General features: G+C 41.5%; 1 protein-coding gene across 1 annotated transcript in view; it reads left to right on the top strand.

Moving 5' to 3' along the window:
• usp44 (ubiquitin specific peptidase 44) overlaps nt 1–27,103 on the top strand; it is a 46,755-nt gene extending 19,652 nt beyond the window's left edge. Inside the window, exons 3-6 of the mRNA XM_052033418.1 lie at nt 3,224–3,422; nt 13,665–13,773; nt 13,860–14,065; nt 15,449–27,103. Coding sequence (XP_051889378.1) covers nt 3,224–3,422; nt 13,665–13,773; nt 13,860–14,065; nt 15,449–15,597 — 663 coding nt within the window. The 3' untranslated portion in view covers nt 15,598–27,103. The remainder of the gene's footprint in view (nt 1–3,223; nt 3,423–13,664; nt 13,774–13,859; nt 14,066–15,448) is intronic.
• The last annotated feature ends 43 nt before the right edge of the window (nt 27,104–27,146 follow it).

Raw genomic sequence — 27,146 nt, 5'->3', positions numbered from 1 at the left:
CCCCAATTCTCTTGAACTTATCCCACTTCCATTCTAGATGATCCTTATCCAATGTCTTGCCTGGTTGCATCCAACTGTCTAGGGCCCTGTCCATTTGAGTAGAGGTAAATTTTAAAAGGTGTGATAAAGTTATAATTAATGCTGAACAATCTCTCTGGCTATGACATTTACTACCACAAGTGTGCAGTCTTAATCCTACTGGACTGAAACATGTTTGAAAATTGTATCAAAATAAAGAGATTACCAGGGTTTTGCTTTGATAAGTTAAATAGGCAGATACTTCATCTCCTGGATTTTGATTTGCAACCCAAGAGCAACTAAACTGACCACCTTTCATTTTCCTTATAAACAGTTAAGCATTTCTGATCTGAGTCAGTTTCCTTGAAAGTTGTTTTTTTTTCCCCTTGGGGTTAAAAGGACTCCACTTTAGCAGCAATACAATAGTATAAACTGTATATTGTAATGATGCATGGATTTTTTACAAATTTAACGTAAGAAAGTACATTGGAATTTAGAAAATTGGAACCACAATTCATATTACTCTTTCTTTTTTGAGCTTTTAAGTGTTTGTTGGAAGTCAAGTATGCATGATTGGTTACAGATAGATGTGAGTTTTCGATATCGACAGGTATTGGTCCAGACTGGGTTCAGTCTTGAATTTCATCTAAAACCAGAAAGGCCAGGGAATTGTTTCCCAGCAACTTGAGTGATGGGTGCAAGATCGACTACTGTTAGGAAAGCGTCTTGGGATATTTAAAGTATATTAACAAGTGAGTTGATTGGAATTATAGCAGCAATTGCCATGACAGCACAGAAACGGGACCCTTCGGCCCACCAAGTCGATGCCAACCATCAATCACTTGTCCCATTTTATTTTCCACACACTCCCTTTAACTCCTTCCAGATTCTACCACTTGCTTGCACACTTAAGGGCAATTTACAGTCGCCAGTTAACCTTGGGAGGAAAACCAGGTGACCACAGGGAGACTGTCCAACTCCACCCAGACAGCAGTGGGTGTCAGCATTGAATCTGGGTGGCTGGAGCTGCAAGGCAGCAGCTCTGTTAGCTGCGCCACTGTATAGGAAACAAAACTCGGCAAGTGTAGAGGTGTGCACACAACTGTTTAAGGACATGGTGAATATTACCATATATATATGTTCATGTAGTGATGAAGTCAAACAGAATGGAAACAGGCACTTTGGCCCATAGCCTTCTGTGCCGTGGCATTTCAGGTGCTCATTTAAAAACTTAAATATTGTAAGAGTACCTGCCCTCATCCCCTCAGGCAACGAGTTCTAGATTACGACCACTCTCTAAGTGAAAAATTCTTCAAGTCTCCTCCAAGTTTCCTATCCCTTGCCTTAACCTCTGACCTTGCCCTTCACCATTATTCGAAAATAGCAGTCCTTTTTTGGAATGCCTCCCACTGATTGCCTGGAGACTAAATTGCCTATAATTGATTGCCTGTAGCAGCTCCAAGTTCTGTTTTGCCAGGTCTTGTCTTATCTTATTGAAATCAGCCTTTTCTGATTCAGCACCTTCAATTCCAGTCTATCCTTGACCTTATCCATACTGACAATAAAACTTGAAGTGTATGGTCACCATCTCCAGAATGTTTACACTCCCTCCATTTGCCTACTTGTCTAAAAGTTAGATCCAGTATTGCCCCTTTCCGAGTCAGACCATCTATATACTGGCTCAAAAAGCTCTCCTGCACAAGTTTTAAACATTCTGCCACCTGTAAACTTTTCACACTAAGGCAATCCCACTTAATATTGGGAAAGTTAAAAACACTATTATTACCCTATTATTTTCAAATGCATCTGCTGAGGGATTTATTATAAGTGAAGGGCAATCTATTAAAACTTATTGTGTGTATCAGCAATGTGAGGGTGGATTGCTGGCTCTTAAACAAGCTCTTCACAATCATTTCAAATATAAAGTTGCTGCAATTTATCAGAGGACCAGTAGTAAACACTAATTATGTACATGAGTTTGAAACCTGTCCTGTTTTAAAGGGTTTCATTAGAAATTGCCAAATACTTGCAGTATAGTTGTGTTTTTAAGAGGAAACTAAAAGGATTTCTATAAATTACATCATGGTAACTTAGAAAGTAAGCGTTGTCTTATGGAGATGAAAGTGACATGTTGTCATAGTAAGGCTGGAACACCTAATGGATCATCAGAAAAACTGAACGTCTCCATCCTTTGTTCGTCTTGTCAAAGTTTGCAAGTACCAGCAGTTAGTGAACATGTGGAGGCATTGGGTGAGGAAGACGAGTGAAAGCAGTTTGAAAGTGTCTGTCACTTGTTTTGTACAACCATTAACAGCATATTGGCTAATGCTGCAAATGATCCTCTTGGTATGCTGGAAGGAGACTGTGCTCTTTTTTTAAACTTAGCCTGCCACTGACTGTTCTCTATGTCCGATTAAGTGCAGGAGATGAAGCAAGTCTGCAACAGGCTCCAAACTGGCTGTGGTGTCAGTTCCCCCATGGTAGTTTTCAGAGTGCTGTGCTAGAGCTTTCTAATGTGGTTGGCATTATTGGTATGGCCATTCTGATGGTGTTCCTACAGGTATCTTGTGCAGTAGTGCCTGCTGAACTTCTTGATGTGGCCTCTCTCATCCTGTAAAACAAAGTTACTTGGTTGTGCTTCCAGAGTATCATGCAGCAGGAAGGTAGCAATGACCTCCTAAAGAGCACTGCATTATTTGTTTTATGTTAAGGCATTCCCTGTAAGAGAATAAAGCTTATTCTATTACAGGGAATGCCCTGGCATATTTGCATGCCTATCTTTAGGGAATTTCCAGTTGCACAGAACTTCTCAATTTCTTGCTGCTATCAATTTCCTTGGAGTATTAATAAAGGTACCACTATTTTTCATTATTTTTAAGCATTCTCTGTGCAATTGACCCGTAAAACCTGAGAAAATACTTTAAATTGTTAACATCAATTAGTTTATTACACACCATTTCAAAACTGGGAAATGTGTTGTTATTTCACATATTAACAATAAAAATTTCTCTCTTGCCACTTTCAAATTAAATTCAGCCAGCTTCATAGTAATACCCTTTATAATGGAGGTACTGCCGGGTTTCCACTGAAACAAAATCTGTTCAGGTCTACTTGGGATCCTCTTTTACTTAAACAGTTAAATGGGAGTGAATTAATTGAGGTTGAAGTCACCAGTTATATAATTGACTCATATCCTTTGAAACAGGTTACATGCCTTACTTGCGACAACAAATCCAACACAATTGAATCCTTCTGGGACCTTTCTCTAGAATTTCCTGAAAGATACCACTGCAGTGGAAAAGAAGATGCTTCCCAGTATCCTTGCTTGTTGACGGAAATGTTGGCAAAATTCACAGAGACTGAGGCCTTGGAAGGGAAAATTTATGCCTGTGAACAATGCAACAGTGAGTAAAGGGGATGCAATGTGATTGCACACTGCACAAAGATTTAATCATTAAAGAACAATGATATTTTTCTTTTGAATTTGCACCTCACTTGTATATAAAATTGTTAAAATGTGGCGAGAACTTTTTTAAACTTTAAACTTCGTTTAATTTTTTTTGCTGATTGCTCTTGTATTCCTCTTCCCTACCCCACTTGTCTAAATATCAGATTCTATCAGTTGAAGTAAAATCATTTGACAGTTTAATTGAGGGAAGTTGCTGGTCAAAAGTATGGTTGTCGACCTGATTGTTCAGTAACATTGCAAGCAATGTGAACCAAGAAATGCATATCAAAGGATGTGTTTCACAGAAACTGGGTAATAGGCCCAACCCGTCCATGCCTGTGTTTATACTCCTGCCTAACTCTTTCAAAATCATTCTGTTTTTTTACTCCCTTGTGTATGTGTTCAAGCTTATCATAAATGGATCCATGCTATTCAATTCAATCATGCTCTGTGGTATCGGGTTCCACATTATAACCACGCTCTGTATTATGTTTCTTCCAAACTCTATCGTTTCCTTGAATGTTATCTTCCATTGCCTCTAATTTTGCACTTGCACACAAATATTTGCTTTATTAAAACCTTCCTTAATCTTAAAGACCTCCTAAGGCCAGCCTTTAGCCTTCTTTCTCCAACAGAAAAGTGACCCAGGCTGTTTGTATTGTTTTGTACCTGCATTTTTTTTTGTGTATTTGGAGGATCTCAGACAAGGCCAGCATTTATGTCCCATCCCTACTTGCCCTGTCGAAGATGGTGGTGTGCTGCCTTCTTAAAATACTGCGGTCTTTCTAGCAAAAGTTTTCCCTCAGTACAATTAGATAGAAAGTTCCGGGAGTTGAACCCAATGACAGTTAAAGGACAGCAATATATTTCCAAGTTAGGATGGTGTGTGACTTGGAGGGAATTTGCAGGTATTGGTCATAGAATCACATGAAACAAACCCTTTGACCTAAAAACAAAATGTTGGAGGAACTCAATGGGTCAGGCAGCATCTGTTGAGAGAAGTGGACAGTCGACACATTTCGGATTGAGACCCTACACATAGACCCAGTTTTGCGTCTCCTTCGGCCCACCATGTCTGTGCTGGCCATCAAGTGTCTATCTTACAAATTCCATTTTCCACCTTTTATGCCATGGTGTTTCAATGTCTAAATGCTGCTTTAATGTGGAGAGCATCTGCCATCACCATGTCCTCTGGCATTGCATCCCACATTTCTGGGTGAAAAAATTCTTTTCAGATCCCCTCTGAATCTTCTATCCCTTGTTGTAAGCCTGTGCTTCTGGTCAAAAGCATCTCTGCTCAGGGGGAAGGTTCCTCACTATTTATGCTCCTGCTAATTGTTTATTAATCAGATCCTGTTCTGCTTCAAAGAAAAGAATCCAGCCTATCATCATTAATTAAATGCTCAAAGCAGGAAATACTCTGGTAAATCTCCTCTGCACTTTCTCCTGTGCGGTCGCATCCTTTCCAAGTGCAATGACCAGAACTGCACTCAGTAGACCAACCGCGGTCTAATTGTTTTGTATAGTTGTACCATAACCTCTCTGCTTTTATGTTCTTTGCTTTGACTAATAAAGGCAAGTATCTTGTATGCTGCCTTAACCATCTTATCAACCTGTGCTGCCACCTACAGGGATCCTTGGACTCGTATACCAGGTCCCTCTGTTCTTAGTACTTCCTGTGGTCCTACCTTTCATTGTTTATTTAGCCTGTTTAGTTCTCCTAAAATGCATCACCTTGTATTTTTCAGGACTAAATTCCATCTGTGTCCATTTTACCAACTTTACAGTATAGTTGTGTAACCAAAGACCATCCTCGTTATCAACACCACCACCACCACCAATCTCGTATCTTGCCCTGGATCCCGTGGCCTGTTATCTTTTGGACCTGTCTCCCACATGGAACCTCACGAAAGGCCTTGTTTAAAGTCCATGAGACTACATCAACCAATCCATGCTCATTGACACAGTTAGTCACTTCCTCAAAATGTCTTCATCTTACGCGAACAAGATCACCTCTTAGTCAGCATGACTTTGTTATACTTGATCAATCCCTGCCTCCCCAGGTGCAGATCAATCCTATCACTCAAATTTTAGAGATATGATACAGATGGTTAAGTGGCTTTTAGAGAGGCACATGAATATGATGAGAGTGGAGGGATGTGGATCATATGCAGGCAGAAGGGATTAGTTTAATTAGGTGTCATTAGCTTAATTAGTTTGGCACAACATTGTGGACTGAAGGGCCTGTTCCTGTACTGTCCTGTTCTATGTGTTCCAGTAATTTCGCTACCACTGATGTTGGGAGTCACTGGCTTGTAATTTTCTGGTTTATCCTTGCTGCCCTTTGTGAATAAAGTTACCATACACTCTGACCTCCAGTCATCGGGCATCTTTCTGTGGTCCAAGAACATTTAAAAACTTTGTTCAGAGCTCCAGCAATCTCCTCCCCTGCCTTCCATAGCAGCCTGGGAACATCTTACTAGGTCTTGGAGACTTATCCACCTTTTTAAGCCTTCACAGACATCTAATGCCTCCTTTTTAATAGTAATTTGTTCTAGATTTGCCCCTTCCCTGAAGTTTCCAGCCACAACATTTTTCTCCATAGTGAATACAGATGAGAAGTACTTATTTCAGAATTTGCCTAGATCCTGCTAATCTTGTTGTAAGTGCTATTTAGTGCTCCCTCTTTCCCCTCCTAATTAACTATATATGCTGTACTTGTGTAATACCTCTCCTGTTTTCTGTCTTCTAAACCAGCATTGATGTACAGGGGGATCTTGGGGTCAAAGTCCATACCTCCCTGAAAGTGGTAACACAAGCAGATGGGTGGTAAAGAAGGCATATGGTATACTTGCCTTCATCGCTAAGGCATAGAGCATAAGAGTCAGAAAGTCACATTGCAGTTGTATAAAACTTTGGTTAGGCCGCCCTTGGAGTATTGCGTGCAGTTCTGGTTGCCCCGTTACAGGAAGGATGTTGGAGGATTTGGAGGGGGTTCAGAAGAGATTTACCAGGGTGCTGTCTGGACTAGCTATAGGGTATTAGCTACAAGGAGAGGTTGGACAAACTTGGATTGTTTTTTCTGGAGCTTCAGAGGTTGAGGGGAGACCTGGTAGAAGTTTATAAAATTATGAGAGGCGTAGACAGCCAGGATCTTTTTCTTCAGGGTGGAACTGTCAAATACTAGGGGGCATAAGTTTGTGAGAGGGGAAAAGTTTAAAGGGGATGTGTGGGGCAAGTTTTTTAACACATAGAGTGATGGACGCCTGGAATGCGCTGCCAGAGGTGGTAGTGGAAGCAGTGTTTAAGGAGCTTTTAGATAGACATATGAACATGCAGGGAATGGAGGGGTATGGATCATGTGCAGTCAGAAGGGATTAGTTTAATTTAGCATCATGCTCAGCACAGACGTTGTGGGGTGTTCCTGTGCTATGCTGTACTGTTCCATGTTCCACTGCCCCTTCCTTAACAGGGCTCAAAAGGACCTTAAAAATTCTGCCCTCATTAAGCCTTTCACACCAAGGCGATCCTGGTTAATAATGGGGAAGTTGAAATCCTGAACTACTATTGCCATATTAATTTTACATATCTGTGATTTGCCTACATATCTGTCCTCTACCTCCTGCTGCCTGTTTGGAGGCCTTTAGTACGCCCCTAGAAAAGCAATCGCCCCTTTTTTTGATTCTAAGTTCTATCCATATGGCCTCATTTTAAGGACCTAGTATATTTCCTCCACGTCCCTTACTACTGTAATGGACTCCCTGATTAATGTGATTTTTGCATTATGTTAGTCTTTTATGTTACACCACACCCCATTTCTTCCACCCCCCCCCACCCCGCCCCCCTTTCCCTGTTGTGCCTGAACTTTCTAACCCCTGAAATGCTGACTTACTGGTCCTGCTCATCTTTCAACCACGTCTCTGTGACGGCAACAATATCATGTTCCAATTTGTTATCCAATGCCCTCCATTCATTTGTCTTACTTGTCAATCTCTTTGCCTTAATATAGACACAATCCAGCCTTGCATTTTTCCATATGCCTTGTTGAGTCTATATCTGTTCTTCCCATTTTAATCGTTTGGGTTTCCTTCTACATTCATTCCCACCGTCCTCCTATTCTCCGTCCTGTTCCTACCAAATTTTGACTTGTTGGTGTTCCTGTGCAGCTGCTGTTCTTGTCTTCCTTGATGGAGGTTGCAGGTTTGGGAGATGCAGTCAGAGTAGCCTGGCTGAGTAACCACAATGCATTTTTCAAATAGTCCTGTGTACAGTAGTTGTGGAGGCAATGAATATTTAGGGTGGGTGGTTGATGGGTTGCCAGTCAAGAGGGCTGCTCTCTCCTGATGGTGTACTTCCTCTGTTCTTTTCTCCCAGTTCCTCCATCCACCTCGTGGTTGCACTGATAACTAGACTTTCCACAGAGTACCTTGGTGATGTCTTCCATCTTCCTGAATCACGGCTTCACCTCTACCCTAGTCGACAGAGGCCTTGACCACATCTCATCTATTTCCTGCACCTCTGCTCCCACTCCTCTCCTGGACGCAGCAAGGGAAAGAGCTGCCTCCTCTTCCATCTTACCAGCCACCTCATTCAACAGATCATCCTTTGCGATTTCTGGCACCTTTAATGAGATTCCACTGTACACTTTCCCTTTCCCTCTGCTTTCAGGATTTCAAAGAGATTGTTCCCTTCATGACTCTCTGGTCTTCTCCTTCTGTACCCCCAGCCCCCCAAAACCACCTTCCTTGTTACTTGACTTTCCTATTCAATCACAGACCATGCCTGTCCTTTTACCTGGCCCTTTCCCACCCTTCAGGGACCCAAACGGTCCTTTCAAATGAAGCAGTGAATCACTTGCACTTCTAATTTAATGTACTGTATTTGGTGTTCACAATGTGGTCGCTATGTTGGAGAAACCAGATTGAGTCACTGCTTTGCGCACCTCTGTTCAGTCTGCTGCTGTGACTTAGAGTTCCCTGTTTCCTGCCACTTTAATTCTCCATCCCACTCAGACCTAGTTATACGTGGTCTCCTGCACTGTTATAACAATGCCCGCTGTAAGCTTGAGGAACAACTCTTCCATCTGGGCATGTTGCAGCATTGTGGCCTCTATCAAATTCTCCAACTTCAGATAGCAGGATTTCCCTGTCTCTATCGGAACTGGCCATTTCTGCTGTAAGTCATCCGTTTGTGATATTGGCTCAGTTTTTCTTTCTCCATTAGCACAGCCTGAACCGTGGGTACGTTCTACAGCCTTGTATTTCACCTTTTCCTGTTCCTTTGTCTGTTTCTCACTCTCTAATTGGCCTCATTTCACAGCATTTGTTCCCCTTTTATCTTCTGCTCTCTATAACTGTCACATTAACCCATTGACCAGATGACCTTCACAAACTATGCCCAGAGCAATCCTATTCTCTTTGTTCTATCCTTCCCTCCCCTACCATCCCTGTTATAAAGCAACGTGTTTTTTTCTCTCTCTCCTGGTTCTGAGAAAGGGTTTGTAATCTGAAATCTTAATTCTGTTTCTCTTTCCACAGACGCTGTCTGACCTACTGAGTGTTTCCAGCATTTTCTGATTTTGTTTGATCTTCCAGCATCTGCAGTTTCTTGATCTTTTTTTTCCATTATCTCTTGGTTAGAAACATGTGTCCTGCAACATCTGTGGCAGTATTGCATGTTACATATGTATTTATGAAGCTGAGTAAGTACATGATAGGAAAAGGGAATTGAAGGGTATCATGAGATAAAGTAAGGTGAGCAAGAGCTGTTTGAAGCTATAGAGTGGTATTGAACCCAGTAAAAATAGCTTATGAAGCATGCTTGTACATTTTCTGTTGAGCTGCATCTCCCTTTCAGTTATCTTTCTATTTAAGTGACTGAGCTGTCATACATTTGACCATGAAATATTTATTATGAAAATTTATTTTGGTGCAATTAAATTTGGAAGATACTTGTAGCTGAAATATCCTGTGTTTTGTTTTATTAAAACCAGTCTGAGAGTCTCACAGACAGCCTCCATCCCTGGGAGCCTAGAGTTTTAGCAATAGCTTTAAAAAAAAGCAATGACTTAAGGTGACAGAGCCAAAGGAATTTCCTTCAGCAATGATTTTGTGTGATTTTTAATTGGCCTGTTGTTGAAGCTGTTTATTTTTAACACCAAAAAATCTCTAGAGAGCAAAATAGTAATAATTCTCCATGTGAGTATTCTGAGCTTCAATACTTTCCATAGCTTGGTGCCTCCATCTGCCCAGTAACCTTGTTGACCAGTTGAAAACCACTCAAAACATAACTGCCCAAACAGTTACCAGTTCTTGGGATATTGATGACACTGTCAAGGCCCCTATTATCGCCCACCCTTGATTGCTTAGGTTCAAAAAGCCTAGGATAAGAAAATAACGTATAATAATCTTTGTGGCCTCTGTAGTTTGCTCTGCTATTCAGTATCTTAGGGGACCCTATCTCTTCGTCTGATCCCCACGTTCTCTGCTTCTCTTATTGTCCAAAAACGTATAAACTTTTTTTAGTTTTGACTGTGTTCTGACTGAGCAGCCACAGCTCTCTGCTGTAAATTCGAAAGGTCTACAACTGTGTAAAGTAATTTCTCTTTCTCTTTCAGCTTAAACGACAGCCCTTATTCTGACACTGATCCCTAGATCTAGGCTTGAGATAGTGGAAATAGCCTTCCGAAATCTTGTGTTTCAGTGGTATCACCTCTCTCTCTTAACTCCTATGGACTCTTACAGAAACTCTCCCTTAAGAGGACAAACTCCTCATCCACAAAATTAATCTAGCAACTCCGCTGCACTGCTTCCAAGGCAGGTAACTTCCCTTGGATGCGGACACAAAAACTCCATCTTCGGTGTCTCCTAACCACTGTACAATTGTTCCAATCCCCCTGCAATTTGACTTCCACTGCGACCTGAATATGCATGGTAATCTCTTCCATTTTGTGAACTAGCAGATTAAGATCCCACTGTGTGCCAACCCGTTTCTTTCTTACCATTTTAAAAAGTATTGTTCTTCTGTTCTTCCCACCAAACTCAATAACTCCATATTTTCCCACATTAAACTCCATCTGCCACTGTCTTGCTCATTCACTTGTCTCCACCCTTCTGAAAACTGCGTTCTCCATTACTCACTTCCCAGTCTAGTTTTGTATCAGCAAACTTGCATATGCTGCATGCTGATTTTTTCATTCCAGCCGTTGAGGAAGACTTAAATAGCTGAGGACCTTGCACTTGCAGCTCCCACCTGAAAATATTAGCCTGCCAACCTAAGAAAGATAGTTTATCCCAACCATTTTTTTTCTAGATTTAACCACTCCATCTGTGCATGCTAAAATATTGCTTTGAACCTGGGGCCCTCTCTTTGTATGTAGTACTTTATCAAATGCTTTGTGAAGGTCCAGAAATACTTCCTCCTTTGGCTCACTCTTTTCTACCTTGTTAGATAGATCCTTAAAAACAGATCTTTTAATATATGTTAAATGTAATTTTACTTTCATAAAATCAGACATTTGAGACACTGGATGGGCTAAAAATTGATAAAAATGAGGTGCTGGGAAAGTTATCTGTACTTCCGGTGAATAAATCACTGGCTCTGATGGAATCCACCCCAGGTTGCTGAGGGAGAGGAAGGGGAAGTTGCAGAGGGCAGGCACGGTAGTGTAGCGGTTAGCATAATGCTATTACAGCGCCAGCGACCTGGGTTCAATTCCCGCCACTGCCTGTAAGGAGTTTGTACGTTCTCCCCGTGTCTGCGTGGGTTTCCTCCGGGTGCTCCAGTTTCCTCCCACATTCCAAAGACGTATGGGTTAGGAAGTTGTGGGCATGCTGTATTGGTGCCGGAAGCGTGGCAACACTTGCGGGCTGCCCCCAGAACACTCTACGCAAAAGATACATTTCACCGTGTGTTTCGATGTACATGTAATAAATAATCACGTAATAAAGATATCTTATAATCTTCCAAACATCTACACATTTAGAGATGGAGTTTGCACATGTTACACAGATCAGTCTGCCCTCAGTGGTGGGGAATGTTCCAGTGAAAGTGATCTGAGACTGTATTAACTTGCATGGACAAGTGTGGATTGGTCAGAGAAAGCCAGCATTGAGTTTAATGTCAAATTATCTAAGTAACAAAGAGGGAATTGTAATTGTGTGGTGTGCATAGACTTTCAAAAACTGTTTGATAAGGTGCTTGATAATAGGCACCATTAATGTTGAAGGTCATGGAATAAAATGGGCTATGATAGTATGTGTAGAAAATTGCTGAAATAACAAGAAACAAAGTAGAATAAAGCCCAAAAAATTGCAGATTTCGTAATCAAAATAGAAACTTCAGGAAATACTCGGCAGGTGGCATCTTTGGAGAAAGACTCTGAACTAGAAAAGGTTGGGGGAGTAAAAATAGACTTTTTAAGTTGCAGGGAAGGGGTAGGATGGTGAGAACAGAATGTGAAAGGTGTAGATTGAGAGACCGAATGCCGGGCATGCTGTTAATACTGAGTGAGAGGCTGCAGAAGGCTTGTTAATTGCAGCTGAGCTGTCTGGTGGATGTGTGAATAGGAGGTGACAAACGAGAACAGAGAGGGGAAACACAAAACTATGCTGGACCTGAGGTAGAGAACGTAGCAATTGCTGGAAATCTGAAATAAGAGAATGCAGGAAAACCCAGTGGATCAACAGAATGGATCGGCTGGGTTTGTTTTCCCTGGAGTAGAGAAGGCTGAGAGGTTTACAAAAATTGAGGGGGATTGATAGGGTAGTTAGAATCTATTTCCCTTGATGGGGGTATCTAAAGTGAGGCATGGGTATAAAGTAAGAGGTTGGAGGCTTAGGAGATCTGAGGGGAATTTGTTTTTCCCACAAAGTGGTTGGAATCTGGAATGCGCTGCCTAAGGAGATGGAGACAGGTGCATTCACAGAATTTAAGAGGCATCCAGGCAAGGCAGTCACCATGTCGTAGAAGACTATAGACCATGTGGGTAAATGGGACTGTTCTAGATAAGTATAATGGTCAGCATGGACATGATGGGCCAAAGGGCCTGTTTCTGTGCTGCATGACTCTGTGGCTCCAAATGGAATTTTGGTCTCACCTAGAGCCAAGGCCTTAAATAGGCCCTAACTGGGCATTTTAAACCTGCTTCCTGAGTGATTAGAATTTGCAGGCAGTTCCCACGCCAGTAGCAGACCGAGGCTGGTATATCTGGTGATAGAACATAGCACAATACAGGACCTTCGGCCCACAATGTTGTGCCGACCTTTAAACCTCGCCTAAGATATCTAACCCCTTCCTCCCACATATCCCTCTATTTTAAATTCCTCCATATGCTTATCTAGTAATCTTGATGTTGAAGCTGTGGGAGGTGTTCTTTATTGTTTGACTTGGGGTGAAATGAGGATCCTTGCATCTAAATTTTGATCAAAGGTCCTATAGTTTTAAGTGATTGCATCAATAGCCAGAGTATCATTGATCCAGTGATACATTCAAATCCCCAGACGCCATGGTAGAATTTTAAATTCTAATAATTAGATATATTTTCTTTATAGAAAATGTTAGGCTTAGTAATGGTCACAGTGAAACTGCAAGATTGTTGTAAAAGCTCACCTGACTCACTAATGTCCTTCTGCCCTTGCCCTTTCCAGCTTGTGCCACTCCAGACCTACAATTGTGGTTCACTGTTGACTTGCTCCTTGGTTCAGGGCATTTACGGATAGGCAGTGAATGTTGGCATTGCCAGTGGCATCCATATCCTGCGACTTTATTTATAACTTATCTGTTCATAATCTGTCACCTCAGTTCGGGTGCTGGTTGCCTGTCTTATTTTCACAACCTTTAATTCACAGAAAGGGAAACAATGAAGTAGTAATTTGTAGAATGGAAAGCAGCCAGCAGTACTTGCCGTTTGGATTCTTAAATCCTGGTTGAAGGTGTGTGCTGTGGATTTTGAAGTATTTTGTTTTGGCAATTTTTACTGTAGACTGACTTTTGTGTCTGCTTCACATGTGAGCTGCTTCATTCATTTGGTGTTAAACATGTGATTTTGCAGCAGTGTTGGGCAGACTGCACTGCTAAACTCAAATTCTGGAGCAAAATCCAGTCATTCGTGTTCACTCATTTTATGTGATGCAACATTTGATGAACTAAATTGGAACTTTTAAAGAGTGAGATGTTTAAAAGTTGCTTCTTGTCTTAGGGAAGCGCAGGAAGTCCTCCTCTAAACCATTGATCCTAACCGAAGCACAGAAGCAGCTAATGATCCACAAGCTACCTCATGTTCTGCGTCTGCACCTCAAACGCTTTAGGTAATTGAGATTTTAATGGCTAGAAGGAGTTGCTCATGTTCAAGGTTGATGTCCTGTATTTGATCCTTCAATGACTCTTGTTGCAGGTGGTCAGGTCGCAATCACCGTGAGAAGATAGGAGTCCACGCCAGCTTCGACCAGGTATTAAATATGGAACCATACTGCTGCAGAGAGTCAACTGGAGTTCTGGGGACCAATTGCTTCATATATGATCTGGCTGCTGTGGTCATGCATCACGGAAAGGGCTTTGGCTCAGGACATTATACAGCATATTGCTACAATACAGATGGAGGTGTGTGTGCTTTTAATGTGTTTAAAACTGCTTGTATCGTAAACAAATCAGTCTGGGAAGTGAAGACGGTAATAAATGTTAATTTGCTCAGAAATATTGAGCATAATTCTATTTGCAGTGGCCGTCAGCGGGCTACCAATCAAATTGCATTGAAAGATCTGTGCAGGGCAAGAGAGCTGTTTTGTGGTTACTCTTTCCTCCTGCTGTAACCCCTCCCCACTTCCCTCGCAATATCCATCAGAGTTTTATCAGTCAGAATCTGGCCCGATCCTGGGTCTTCCATCATTGCTGGAAGCTGCAACTGTAACTGCCCCATTTCTAAAACCCTTAGCTTCAGGGGTGGGGGTGTGTTGGTAGGTGGGAGTGGGAGTTGCACGTGAAACCCACGCATCAGATCTCTTTCCAAATATTTGCCATAGTTCTGCTTCATCAGTAATTTTCAGTGTCTGAAAACTGGAGCAGTATTTGATTAAGGCTCTTGATCATTAGTAACTGGTTTCAAAATGTGTGCCATCAGACTCAGCCTTTCCTTTCAGTCAGGTATATTTACCATTTTCTGCATTATTTCGTACAGATATTAGTTAAAGGGAATGATCCCATAACCTTCATTCCACATTTTATAAGAGACTGGCAAAAGTAGAACCTGCATTAATGGCTCACTTTTGGCTCCTCCAAGGCTCAAAACTGCAGAGGGGAGCTTTGCATATGGGCAAGGGTCTAGGATTAGTATATGGATTTGGCTGAGTTTGAGGTCAGTGTCCCAAAAATGATCAGTGCTTCGAACTGTATTTGAGTTAATGAACTCTGGACTGAAGCAAATTTGATTTAAGCTTTAAAATGAAATTAGTGTAGTGTTCTAATTTTGAGCAGTATTGAACCAAAAACTATGTCAGCCCATATTGCCATTGATATCATGCGATTTCTTTTTTTGGCTCTTGTGCTGTTTTGCTCATGGTTTCCTGTGCACATTTGGGTGTTTTAACTTAAGGTTCTGCTTGCTTTATTCTAAAGCAGTTGCCCGCTCCTAAATTAAGTTTAAAATGTAAAATGAGGATCTCTTGACCTCTTGCCACCCAGTTTCAGTTTGTGAGTAACTGATATGTTCAGAGCAAATGGTGAAACACTGATCTTGGCTGACTGATATTGTCCTGCTGCAGTTGGCCTTAGCTCTAGGAAAACTTCCCTCCTATCTCTTTACTGCAGCTATGTCACAGCCCTTTCTGGGGACTGGATCTGATGTTCTCCATGGCCAAATAGGCTGTTTATTTTGCTTGCATGTAGTGGCACCTAGGGAACATGAATAGATCACTTTATATTGTAAATGACAGCACTGATGTTCAGTGTTATATTTACTTTGCAATATGAATATTTTGGCTTTTGTAGGATTGTGGGTCCACTGCAATGATTCGACGGTGACGATCTGTACTGTGGATGAAGTTTGCAAAGCGCAGGCCTACATCCTCTTCTATATTCGACGACTTCCTCACGGCATTAAAGTACCATCACCACCTGCCTCACCTGGTAATAACTGAACACCAGCAACACAATTACAGCTTGAATACTCTGTTATAATTACCTTCTCAACACAAGCCCAGCCCAAGGATTTTGTGGATATACATTTTACTGATGACTACACTGATGTTGGGACTTCCCTTTTTGAACAAGTTCATTCATAGTTTTGTTGTGTGTTTTTTTTTCAATCAAGAGAATATTTGCGTGTTGAAATGAATGCTTTCCATTGCTTCACATTAAATAATCTTCCTATAATATGTACATACAGGACAGCACTTATAATTTTCACATTTGATAAGTGGAATTCAGTAGCTCACTAATGGAGACCTCATACAGTTGGACAGTTCATTGGTGTAAGTGTTAATATTTCCATTTTGTCTCTTAAAAAGATCTGTTCACCATTGATTGAACACAACTGTTTCTACAATGTTTTCAGATTAATTGTATTATAATGGTCTTTGATGTAGAATGTGCAGTTATCCTTGGTTTTAAATCGCTAACATTTTATCTGCAATGTTAAAATCTTTTGTTGTACATGCACTATTTTTCCATTAATGGAAATTCAAAGAAGTGACCCCTCTCCCAGATGTCAAAATGGAAAAGTAATCTTTAGTTTTATTTCTAGATTAAAAGACAATGTTAGTTATGGTCCAGCTCAACAGCGCTCTGGTGAAAATACTTTCGGAGAACTGTGTTCAATTCTGGATTCTGTAGCTTGGGAAGGCCTTGAAGAAATTGCAGTATAAGGTTTACTATAGTAAATAAACTGAAAGGGATTAACTACAAGGGAGATTAGATAAATGAGGGTTATATTTTTTTTGGAAGTTTGAAGGTAAAGAGTAATTTAATTGAAGTTTTCAAAATATTGAAGGGAACTGCTAGGATAGAAGCGGAGAAACTATTTCTGTCTATTGACCAGTCCACAGCCAGGGAGCAGATCCTAAAAATTATAACCAGTCCTTTCTAGAAGCATTTCCCACAAGCAAAGGGCAGTATTCGCGAGATAATTTCACTTAATCCTTCTGGTCACTTAAATGTGTGGGGGCGTGTAGTAAAAGCAGAAAAATACTGGAAAAGCTCAGCTGGTCAGAACATTATTTCCAGCATGTTCTGTTTTGATTTGGGAGTTCCAGCATCACTTTGGAGAGCTGTAAGACTCGCTCTTGCTAGAGATTGTCATTGTCTGATGTTTATCTGGCTCAAATGTTACTTGTACCTCTTCAGCCCCACCTTGAATATTGTCCAGCTCTAGCTGCATGAAGACATGGGACTGAACCTTTTGAGGAAATTGTGAAAGGTATTTGACTGTATCATGGTGGTAGAGCTATTGTGGAGGAGAACTTAAGTTCAAGAACTCTTGCAATGACCTGGAGCTGAGATGATTGGCTGCCGACAGCCATACTTAACATTTTGTGGTTTAAGTGGACAAGGAGCTACCAGCTCCAGTTCATTTGGATATGGTTCAACTCCTCAGAGAACTGGGGATGGTCCTCTGCGTTGACGGGTTAAGAATTGTGTGGAATCCAATCCTCCTGCTCCTGATAGCCATGGCCCCTCAGATGTCTAGCTATTCATGCCATTTTCCCTTTCATCATGCCGCCTTTGTCTTTGAACTGATATGTAGTGGTAAGAGGTTCTGGGCTGATCTTACCAAGCAGATAGATATATCTAACTTAATAAGCAAAATGTTGACTGTGCAGTTTCAATATATTGGAATCCCACTGACCCACACCGACTCTGAACATTTTCATAAGTGTTTTACTTCAGCCAGGTGCTTGGTCTCACTTGTTGTCAGTGGAAAATTCTGCACATCCTCCCCAGAAATATCCCAATTACCTGGAAAACATTGGGATGAATCCTGATGAAGGGTCTTGAGCCAAAACATCGACTGTTCATTTCCCTCCATGGATGCTGCCTGACCCACTGAGTTCCTCCATCGTTTTGTGTGTTGCTTCAGATTCCAGCATCTGCGGTCTCCTGTGTCTCCATTTTCTTATTCCACTCTTCAAGGTGTGCCCCCTTTGAAGAACAGAGAGACGGCAGATGCCAGAAATCTGGAGCAACGAACACAAGATGCTGGAGGAACTCAGCGGGTCAGGCAGCATCTGTGGAAGGTAATGAACAGTCGACGTTTCGGGCCGAGACCCTCCATCAGGATTCTGACCTCGGCCCCGGCTGCCTCCAGGCCGAGACCTCTCATGCCGCTGCCGGGTCCTACTGCCCCTCCTCTTCCATCATTACTCCCCACCCACCCCTGGTGTCTCAAGCTGCCCCTTGTCCCCCTTTCACTTCTCTGAGCCCCCATCTTCCTCCCACCCCACTTTTCCTGACCCCTCCAGCCCTCTACCCTCCCCTAACTCCAGCTCCAACCCCTGCCGTGTCTTCACCATCCCCTCCGACCTTCCCCTCTCTGAGGCTGAACGTTCTGCCCTCAGCAGGGGCCTTACCTTTGTCCCCCTGCGCCCGCACCTTGGCGGGTTCCGTGCCCGCCACGTCGCCGAGCTCCTCTCCGTCTCCAGGCCTTTACTCAAAAAGTCCTGAAGAAGGATCTCAGCCCGAAACATCAGCTGTTCATTTTCCTCCAGGGATACTGCCTGACCTGCTAAGTTCCTCCAGCATTTTGTGCTTGTTGCTTCTCCTCTCTTTGACGGGAGTTCTGTGAGACCCTCTCTCACTGCCTCCCTGTGATCTCTACCGCTCTCCTGCTCTTCGACCATTTTCTCACATGGACCCACTCCCTCAGCCACGTGTCTTTCCTCCGTACTCGTCTTTGCCACGATCTTGTCCCATGTGACTTCCAGCTCCATTTCCAGGCCTCCCAGTTCGGCCCCAGTCAGGATCTCCTGGCAGTTTTCCCTTTGGGTCCTGCATTCTATCCTCTCCGCCATGCGTGGAACCTGCTGGCCTCACTCTGCTCCAGCTCCAGGCCTCGCTTTCCCAAACTTGCTGCGGACTTCTCCTCCACTCCATCCTCCACTGGAAGCGTGTCTTCAACCTGTGGTTCTCCTTCCGTGCATCCACGAAGGATCGCAATCTCGCACACATCCAGACTACAGCCCATGATGCTGCCGCTGGGTCCCACCGCTCTTCCCCTGCTACCAATCGTGCCACAAACCTACCCCCCTCCCCCTTGATCTCATACCCCATCCCCAACCCATACACTGCCCCCAATCCCTTGCCCTCCCCTCTCTTCCAAGTGTCTTGCCCCCAGCATCCCACTGCCCTCTTCTGATCCATGCCTGACTCCTGCTCCAAGCTCTACAGAGTCTTCACCATCCCCTCTGACGTCCCTCTCTCTGCTGCAGAGTAGTCTGTCCTCAGCAGAGGCCCCCGCACCCACAGCTCAATGAGGTGCAGGCCTGTCATGATGTTGAGCTCTTCTGTAGCCCCTGTTTCTAGGCCTATTTCTTTGGTAAGGAGACCTCGCCCCCCACTGATGACCCTTTCTCCCATCTTCTGGCCTTTTGCCCCTGCTCGACCTTTTCACTTCCAACTGCTGATGCAACAGCAACTGTCCTGACTTCTCCACTCCCTCGCCCCATCCGAACGTACTGCTCTCTGTGCCAATCCCAACCCTGCCGTCAAACCTGCAGACAAGGGTAGTGCTGTTGTAGTCTGGTAATTGACTTCTACCTCGAAGAGGCCTGACGGCAGCTCTTGTTCACCACCTCATACCTACCCCTGGACTAGAACCCCACCAATGATCATCAGACCACAGTCATTTGAGCAAATATTTCTGCGCACATTTATCATATCCCTTCATTATCTTTACTTGATTCATCCATTCAGTCTAATCTTGAATGTTAAGTTTCTGCTTCGCCTATTGAATGTGAAAATGAATTTCATTCTTAGTGTTTCACTTTTCCTCTGATCAAAATCTCTTGCACTTTCCTGTGACCGCTCATTCTGTATTCCCCAACTTCTGGAAAATTAATGTTTTATGTTTATAATTTAAAAACTCTTCCATTTAGAACACAAATTATAAGAGAAAAACTTCAATGCATTGAATATTTTTTCTTTAATCAACATCTTGTTCTTTAAATTGGATTTATCCATCCTGCCAGCCTGTAAAATTGGATAGGAATTGACACTGGTATACAATATCCCTGTATTTGACAGATGCTGATGTGTCCCACGACAATATAGTCTACTCAGTACTGGCTGATGCCAACATGTGGCCATGTTAGAGCCAGGAGAATGTTGCTGACATGGTACAGTCATTTACGGAAAGGTCTGAGGGAAACACAGTACAAACTAAAGGCAATAACGAGAGCTGCAGCTTTTACTGAGACTTTCACCCAGTATCCCATCACCTTCAATTATTTAGCCTCGGGTGTTTACAATATAAAATAATGTATATTGTATCAATCCTGTTCTTTGCTCTTGACACCTAAAAGTAATCCCACTACATGCGTTTCCTTACGCCATTCATCTTCCTTTGCTTCAATGTTGTTTCTGCACAGGGACAGTGATTAATGGCCTTTGCCTTATGGGCTACCTTTCTGATTTGGTTTTATGCAGTTCTGTCTTTGCCTTGAAATAACAAACCTGCAGTTAAGTGAGAATAGTGTATTCTGATGAAAATCCAGTGGGGAAATTCTGAACTTGAATGTAATGTGCTGGAAGTGTACTTTAAGCAAAATGTTGAAATAATAACATTGTGCTTTAATGTCGGGAATCATTTTGAATAATATAACAATTAGCAACTAAGATAAAAACAGAATCTGCATCATCAGATTAGGCAGTGTCTGTGGACATACTGCATAAGCTGATGGCTTTAGAAAGCAGATTCTGTTATTTTAAATCTCCAGCATTTAGAGTCATACAATTGTACAGCACAGAAACAGGCTCTTTGGTACTTGGTCTTGTAAATTATTGGTGACTGGGATTAGTTTGGGAAGCCAGGGGGTCATTTGAGATGCCCAGTTCTTTAAAGTGCCCTTTCACTCTTGAACTATGTTCAAAATACTGGCTTCATAGAAGGGAATGAAATTCTATGAATCCTGTGCGGGTCTCTGTGGCCACATCAGTGAACACTTTTTGGGTATTTTGGGTAATTGTGCAATAAAGTGTTTAGTGCCAGTGCAAAGTTAATAATGAAGATAGCTTATTCCTTTTTGTTCCATGCTTCTCATGTGCAGTGCCCATCACAAAGTACCAGTCTGTTCACTGTTTCATTTTTTGAATTTGCATCTTTCTGAAAGGAAAGCCAAATCATAATTTGAACTATAAAGCATCTGTTTTGATAGCTCTAATTGGGCAAGGTTTCTAAGTCAGTGTGACATTATATATTTATTGTAAGAACATGTAAAATTCACAGCTAGAAAAGAATGAACGTCTATGTTTTTTAAATTTGTATCAGGGTTCAAAAAATGGAACCTTGTCATAGGACATTTAATGTTTGAGTTTTGCTCTTGATGTGATTTTTCACTCTTACTGATTCGTATCTTTTGTCAAGTCTGCTTTGGATCATTATTTCTACACCATTGTCTTTCCTTTCTTCGAAGTCCTGCTCCAGGTACTGCCTGGTTTGAATCTCCCCACACTTGTTGTGGCCTGACTGATTTTTGAGCAGTCTGTTAATCCTAGATTATTTTTCTCTCTCTCTATCTCTCTCTCTCCGCCTTGTTACATAGATCTTTATCTTCCACCCAGAGTGCCAAGGTGAGATTTGGGAATGAGTTCCAAATTGTTGCAAAATTGACTATTAGGGCAGACGTTTAAAGCTGCTTCATACCAATATTTTGACTTCCGAACTAGTAATGGATTTTTTTTACTGTGAGCACACTGGGAGTTCTAAAGCATCATGTTATATTGAATATTTGATCATGTCATAAATAATTCATGACAACCTGTTGTGTGGGTTTTTTGGTGTTCCATTTATCTTCTGCAGACTTGGCAAAGGCAAGAGTTGGTGTTTATAAAGTTGCATCAACCTTGCTAATCTCATGCTGTGTTTATTGCTTGGAGCTGTAACTGTGCTACCAGTGGTCTGGTTGGTTTCTACATAAACTCGGCTGTTGTTGATAATCCTTGTTCATACTTCCTTATGAAATGACGTAGAAAGCCGTATGGCCCATTGAGGTCTATGCCAGTTCTTGGAGCAATTCCACTCCACCCTTTCCCCAACTTCCTTCTCTGTTGTCTTGTTACACCTATTACCTTGCCCCAGTTCTCCTACCACCCAGCTACACTACGGGTATTTTACAGTGACCAATAATCTAGCAACCAACGTGTCTTTTGGAAATGGGTGGACCCCGTGGTAACCCACAGGGTCATGGGGAGAACTTGCAAACTCCACAAACAGCACTGGAGGTCAGGATTGAACCCTTGTCTCTAGAGCTGAGACAGCAGAACCTGCTATGCCACTGTTTTGCAATGATGCTTTAAGATTTTAAACTATGGTGAGGAGAGGACTTAATGTTGTCAGTTCTCATTAATGGGCTATTGAATTCTCTCCTCTCTGGGACCTTTGTGTGATATGCATATTCCAATGTTGCTGAAATTTATTTTGAGCAGAATACAGAGAAGTGAATTTTTGAATATTTTTTCTAAAATGTATCTAAGATGAGAGTTTATCATTTAATATGGTTGTGACATAAAATGAGAGAATAATGAAAATGGGAATAGAATGTGTCTCAGAAGTTTTCTACAATCAAAGTTTGGATTCAAGGTTCTATTTTTTTTAAATATGCAGATATAACATGAATTTTTGCATATATGTGCAACTAGCTTCAATTGACAAGTTGACCTATATCATAGCAGCATTTTATACAATAGAAAAAAATAGCTTTTTACCTGACTTTGTTAATAGATGAAATTATTCATTTTGCGGTTTGAAAAATCTTGGTTGTCATAAAGTAATGCTATGCAAAATTGTTACCTCAACTTTAGATACTTTACCTCAATAAAATTCTTAACTAAACACGACCTCCAGGTGTAATTGTCATTTAAATTTCCAGATAGAAATTTTTGGTTTTCTGTAAGCTCTGTTGTAATGTGAATGCAATGAAGTTGTGGCCTCCCATGCACTACTTTCACATCTCTGCTATCAGATCCATTCACAGTCCCTGCTCTCCATGCATTGCATACTTTAAGAATAGTTGTGTACATTTTTAATTCTAAGTGAGTTCTTTTAAGTTGGGGTAGTGGTCTGTTGAAGATTGCATTGCCATTTTTTGATGAGAAGCATTTCTATCTCGGTTAACTACACAATGCTGTTCAACTATTTCCCATGGACGTGTAATTGGTGAATAGGTTCTATTATGGATAAATGCAAGGTCATGCACTTTATTTGGTAGGAAAAAATAAGGAATTGATTCTGTACTCCTTGGGGAAGGTGGGAGTGGGGAGTGACCAAGGCAGTCTAGGGGATTAGTTCTGAAGTAACTAAAGACAAATGAATACATTTACAAATACTTATGTAATTTTTAGATGTTTTATTGCAGCTTCTGTTTTAGGAAGCCACTTATTTAAACTGATCATTGGTCATCTGCTGCAGCAGCAAGGGTTGTATACAATGGCATATAATATTAATAGTAGCACTTGGGTTCCAACTGAAATGTCCCACTTAAGAGTTACTTGACCTCTGTTTCAATCTAGTAGACATAAATTCACATGAAATGGTTCTTCCCCATTTCTATTACCAAGGCCTTTCTACTTAAAGATTGACCACATTTAAATTTGCTAGGGGCAATGAACATATTGAATAAGCAGCAAAATGAACAAACTTTGCCATCCCAGTTACTTCAGGCTTTCACTATAAGAATTATGAATTCTGTGTTGTTCAGCTCTGTTGGGGAAGGATAATCTTAGTCTACTTGACTGCATCAATTTCAGGGTTTTTAAAAGCAGATACCCACAAAACTTGACACGCTAATTGTATATGACCATTACCTTGTGGTATGACACTATACGTCAGAGCCAACAGAATGTTTTCTACTAAGGGAAGCCATTCTCAAACTCGAGTACTTACAGCAACACTAAAGAAATCTGGACATTACAGTAAGAATTGTTCATTGACCTAGAGGGGTAAGCAATCTTTCAAAGATCTCTAATCACAATGATGGAAAAACATTAAGAGCTCTACCATTTTATTTTAAAAGATAAACAGTTAAGTAAAAGTGAAATTAACTTTGCAAAAAGGCTGATTTTTAAAAAGCATGCACTTCCAGAGGATAAAGGGTGAGATAGTTAAGGGGTGAGAACGTTTGTGATAATATCCATGTTGCAATAAGTGAATCAGTGACTTTGGGGGAAAAGAGTTTATAGCACAAAAATATATTGATGTGAAAGAACCTTGAGCTCTCTGTTGTACCATAGAGTGCTGAACAATGTTTGCAGTCATTTTATTGGTGCAATGAATAGCTTAAGTTGTTTACAGGTGGACTGATCCAAATGCAATCTCGAGTCAACTGAGCATGAAATTCAAATGCCTTATTGCTGCTGCTGATGATTTTGTGGTGTCTCAGCCAAAGGAGGTAAAAACAAAGGAAAGTCAGCTGAGGTTTTGGCACCTGCATCTTTCAAACTTGTCAGCTGCAAGTTGTACAATTATTTTGCTTTAATATTCCAGGTGCAGGTTCACCATTAACAAATGTTTTACTCATTTTATGGGCAGAAAGCTTCCTTGAACACACAGGCTGTAGATGGTGTTGATGGAGGGATATGACAATGACGTGATGGGGTCAGCAACAGAAGTCAACCTGAGTGAGCCAGAGGAGGAACTGGCATGGCAGCTAGGGGAACAGGAGGGTGCTCTGTGTGTGGTTGAAGGAGTTGCCCGACCATAACTAAATTCAGTTCATGACTACTCCACCTCCAGGCCCCTCTGGTTCTGCCACATTGCACTCATTACCTTTTCAAATACAGAAACTATGCAAATGCCAGTGGAACAAAATGTGATACTGCATACAAACTGGCTGGTTGGAGCTAGAGTCTCACATGGTTAGACATGGCCCAGTCTGTCAGGGAAGAAACCCCTATGTTAATACTAAAGAGTGATGCAAGCATTGGTGGATCAACATGATAGCCACCCATCTTTAATTGCAAGGCAGCAACAGACTTCAGCTTGTCTTGATAATTATGTGGTTATAACTCCACAGAACATAAGAGATTCCACTCATTATCGCCGTCAGCCACCATTATTCAGTTTGCCCAGCGAAGATAAATTTATGTAATTGCAGTCGGCTACTATAAAGCAGGTCCACTGGAAGCATCAATATGACTGGAGGTATTTGACGCACAATGGCCCACTACTCTTGAACCAGCAATTTAACAGATGCTTCTAACAATCTGCACCAGCAGAAACTAACTCCAATATTCTCAGCTGACAGCAATAGCTATGCCACACAATCATAATTTTTGCACAAGGGTCAGATTATGGAGATGGGGAAAGCAAAGGCGGCTCTTGGGTCCCATCTCTTGCAGAAGTCTATCCCCTTTTTAAACCTACCTCTCTAGCAGCGCTCAGGCATTGGGACAGTCCCTCTCCTGTTTGTATTTTGACATTCTTGAAATAGTTTTGCCATAAATAATGATCACATGAAAACTAAATAGAGAAATAGTTGCCCTGAGCCTGATCTGTCATTCACTAAGATCTTGGTTGATCCAAGTTTGGCCTCAACATGACTTTCTCCCCCAACCCTTTTTAGTTTAAGTGTCAATCTGTATTGAATATATTGTGACTCCTACTCCATAACTCTTGAGAAGAGAATTCCAGAGATCCTTCATCCCAGGAATCAATCTAGTGACTCCTCTCTGCAACACCTCCAGTAAAGTACATCCTTCCATATGGAGGCTAAAACCACACAGAACTCCAAATTTTTAAAAAAAAATCACATTATAACTGACTACTATAGCATTCTTACCTGCTTAGCTCCCTTATTATATTGAAAGATAGCCTCTCTTGATACACCAGGGCAACTAAACATTCATGATGTGCTAACTCACCTGTGGCCCAACTATTCCATGCAAAATTTATAGCAATACAGCAGAAGGGAAAAAAGGCATTTTGTCTCATTGCATATCACAAATGCAAAAATATGAAACATTCTGACAACATAAAAAGCCTGAGACCCCCAGCCAAGATTCTTTCAAGTTTCCTTCTGGTCAAAGCTTGGCCTCATACAAATTTTAAATGCCAACAAAGCAATCCTACCATCTCAAACTCTTCCATATTCTTCTTCTCAATAAGGGAACCAGTTCTAACAGCTACCCACCCCAAACAGCATAAAGTCTGAATTATATTCTCAAATCTCTGGGGTAGGGTTTGAACTTTCAACCTTCTAATTTAGAGTTCACTATCTAATGAGCCACTGCTGGGCAAGGTCTAAAAGATAATGAAAATACCTGTGCCAGAGGAGTGACTTCTTCTACAAACTGAATAGAAACATGTGTCAACATGAACTACACATTAATGTGTTACATGGAACCACAAAAGCCCATATCTTAAGAACGAATCCCCCAATAAAAGATTGTGAAGTACAGAAAGGCTACAGATTAATCCGTTCTCTTGCTTCACTTATTCGACTCCAAGTGCAGACTGCAAAGACCTGACAACTTTTTCCCTACAGAATGTGAAAGTTCACACAACCCTCACTTAAATTAAAATCCTTTTAAACTGCCCTAACATTTAACTAGTGCTTATAAATACCAACTTCAAACTCCCAATACTTCATAATTGCATCCATCTCAGAGTATTAGACATCTCAGACTATTTAAAGGTTCCCTTATACAATGAGATGGACTATGACCTCAACCCACCTTGTGACCTTGCACCTTATTGCACTGAACTTTCTCTGTAGCTGTGACACTTTATACTGTTATTGTTTTGACCTGTACTACCTCAATGCACTCTGTACTAACCCAATGTAACTGCACTGTGTAATGAATTGACCTGTACGATCGGTTTGCAAGACAAGTTTTTCACTGTACCTCAGTACAAGTGACAGTAATAAACCAATACCAATAGACTTGACCTTTTTCAGTGGTCTAGACCAGCCTCTTGCACAACCTTGGCCATTGCACTACAGTCCAAAGCCCAAGCTAGAGTTGGTGGCAGTGAAACCACTCAAGAGCTAAACTTCTTCAAACCAACAGGAATTGGACTGGTGAGTTACAGATCTCACTCTTGCCATATGAACAGGTTGCAAATTAGTTAGGAGGTGCCAATCCAGCCCGAGGTGGTAATTTGCTTTGGAGCATTTGTATTTGTGAACAAATTACTTATTAAAAACAAAACAATTCTGATCAATGACAAAACCGAGTTCCTGTATTTCCTTCTCCTCCATCATTCCACCTTCCACATAAGATGTTAAGTCGGCAAAGGTCACTCACTGTGGAAGTTAATCTTTATTTCCATTAAATTGTTTGCCAGGGAATTTAGAAGACAATTGAGAGTGCAGGTACTGACGTGACAGTAATATTCAACACACTCTTTAGGTAAAAAGGAGCTTCTGGGAAATATTAGTAGAACTTTCTGCTAGAGACGAGTTTCTACAACAAGCAGCATCCCACACTCCTGAAACGTCAGTACCAGATTACAGTTTTTAATCATTCTAGCAGCAGT

The sequence above is a fragment of the Pristis pectinata genome, chromosome 19 (assembly GCF_009764475.1).
Source record: "Pristis pectinata isolate sPriPec2 chromosome 19, sPriPec2.1.pri, whole genome shotgun sequence".
NCBI classification, from domain to species: domain Eukaryota; kingdom Metazoa; phylum Chordata; class Chondrichthyes; order Rhinopristiformes; family Pristidae; genus Pristis; species Pristis pectinata.
The sequence above is the reverse complement of the archived record's forward strand: the minus strand, read 5'-3'. Positions and strand labels throughout refer to the sequence as shown.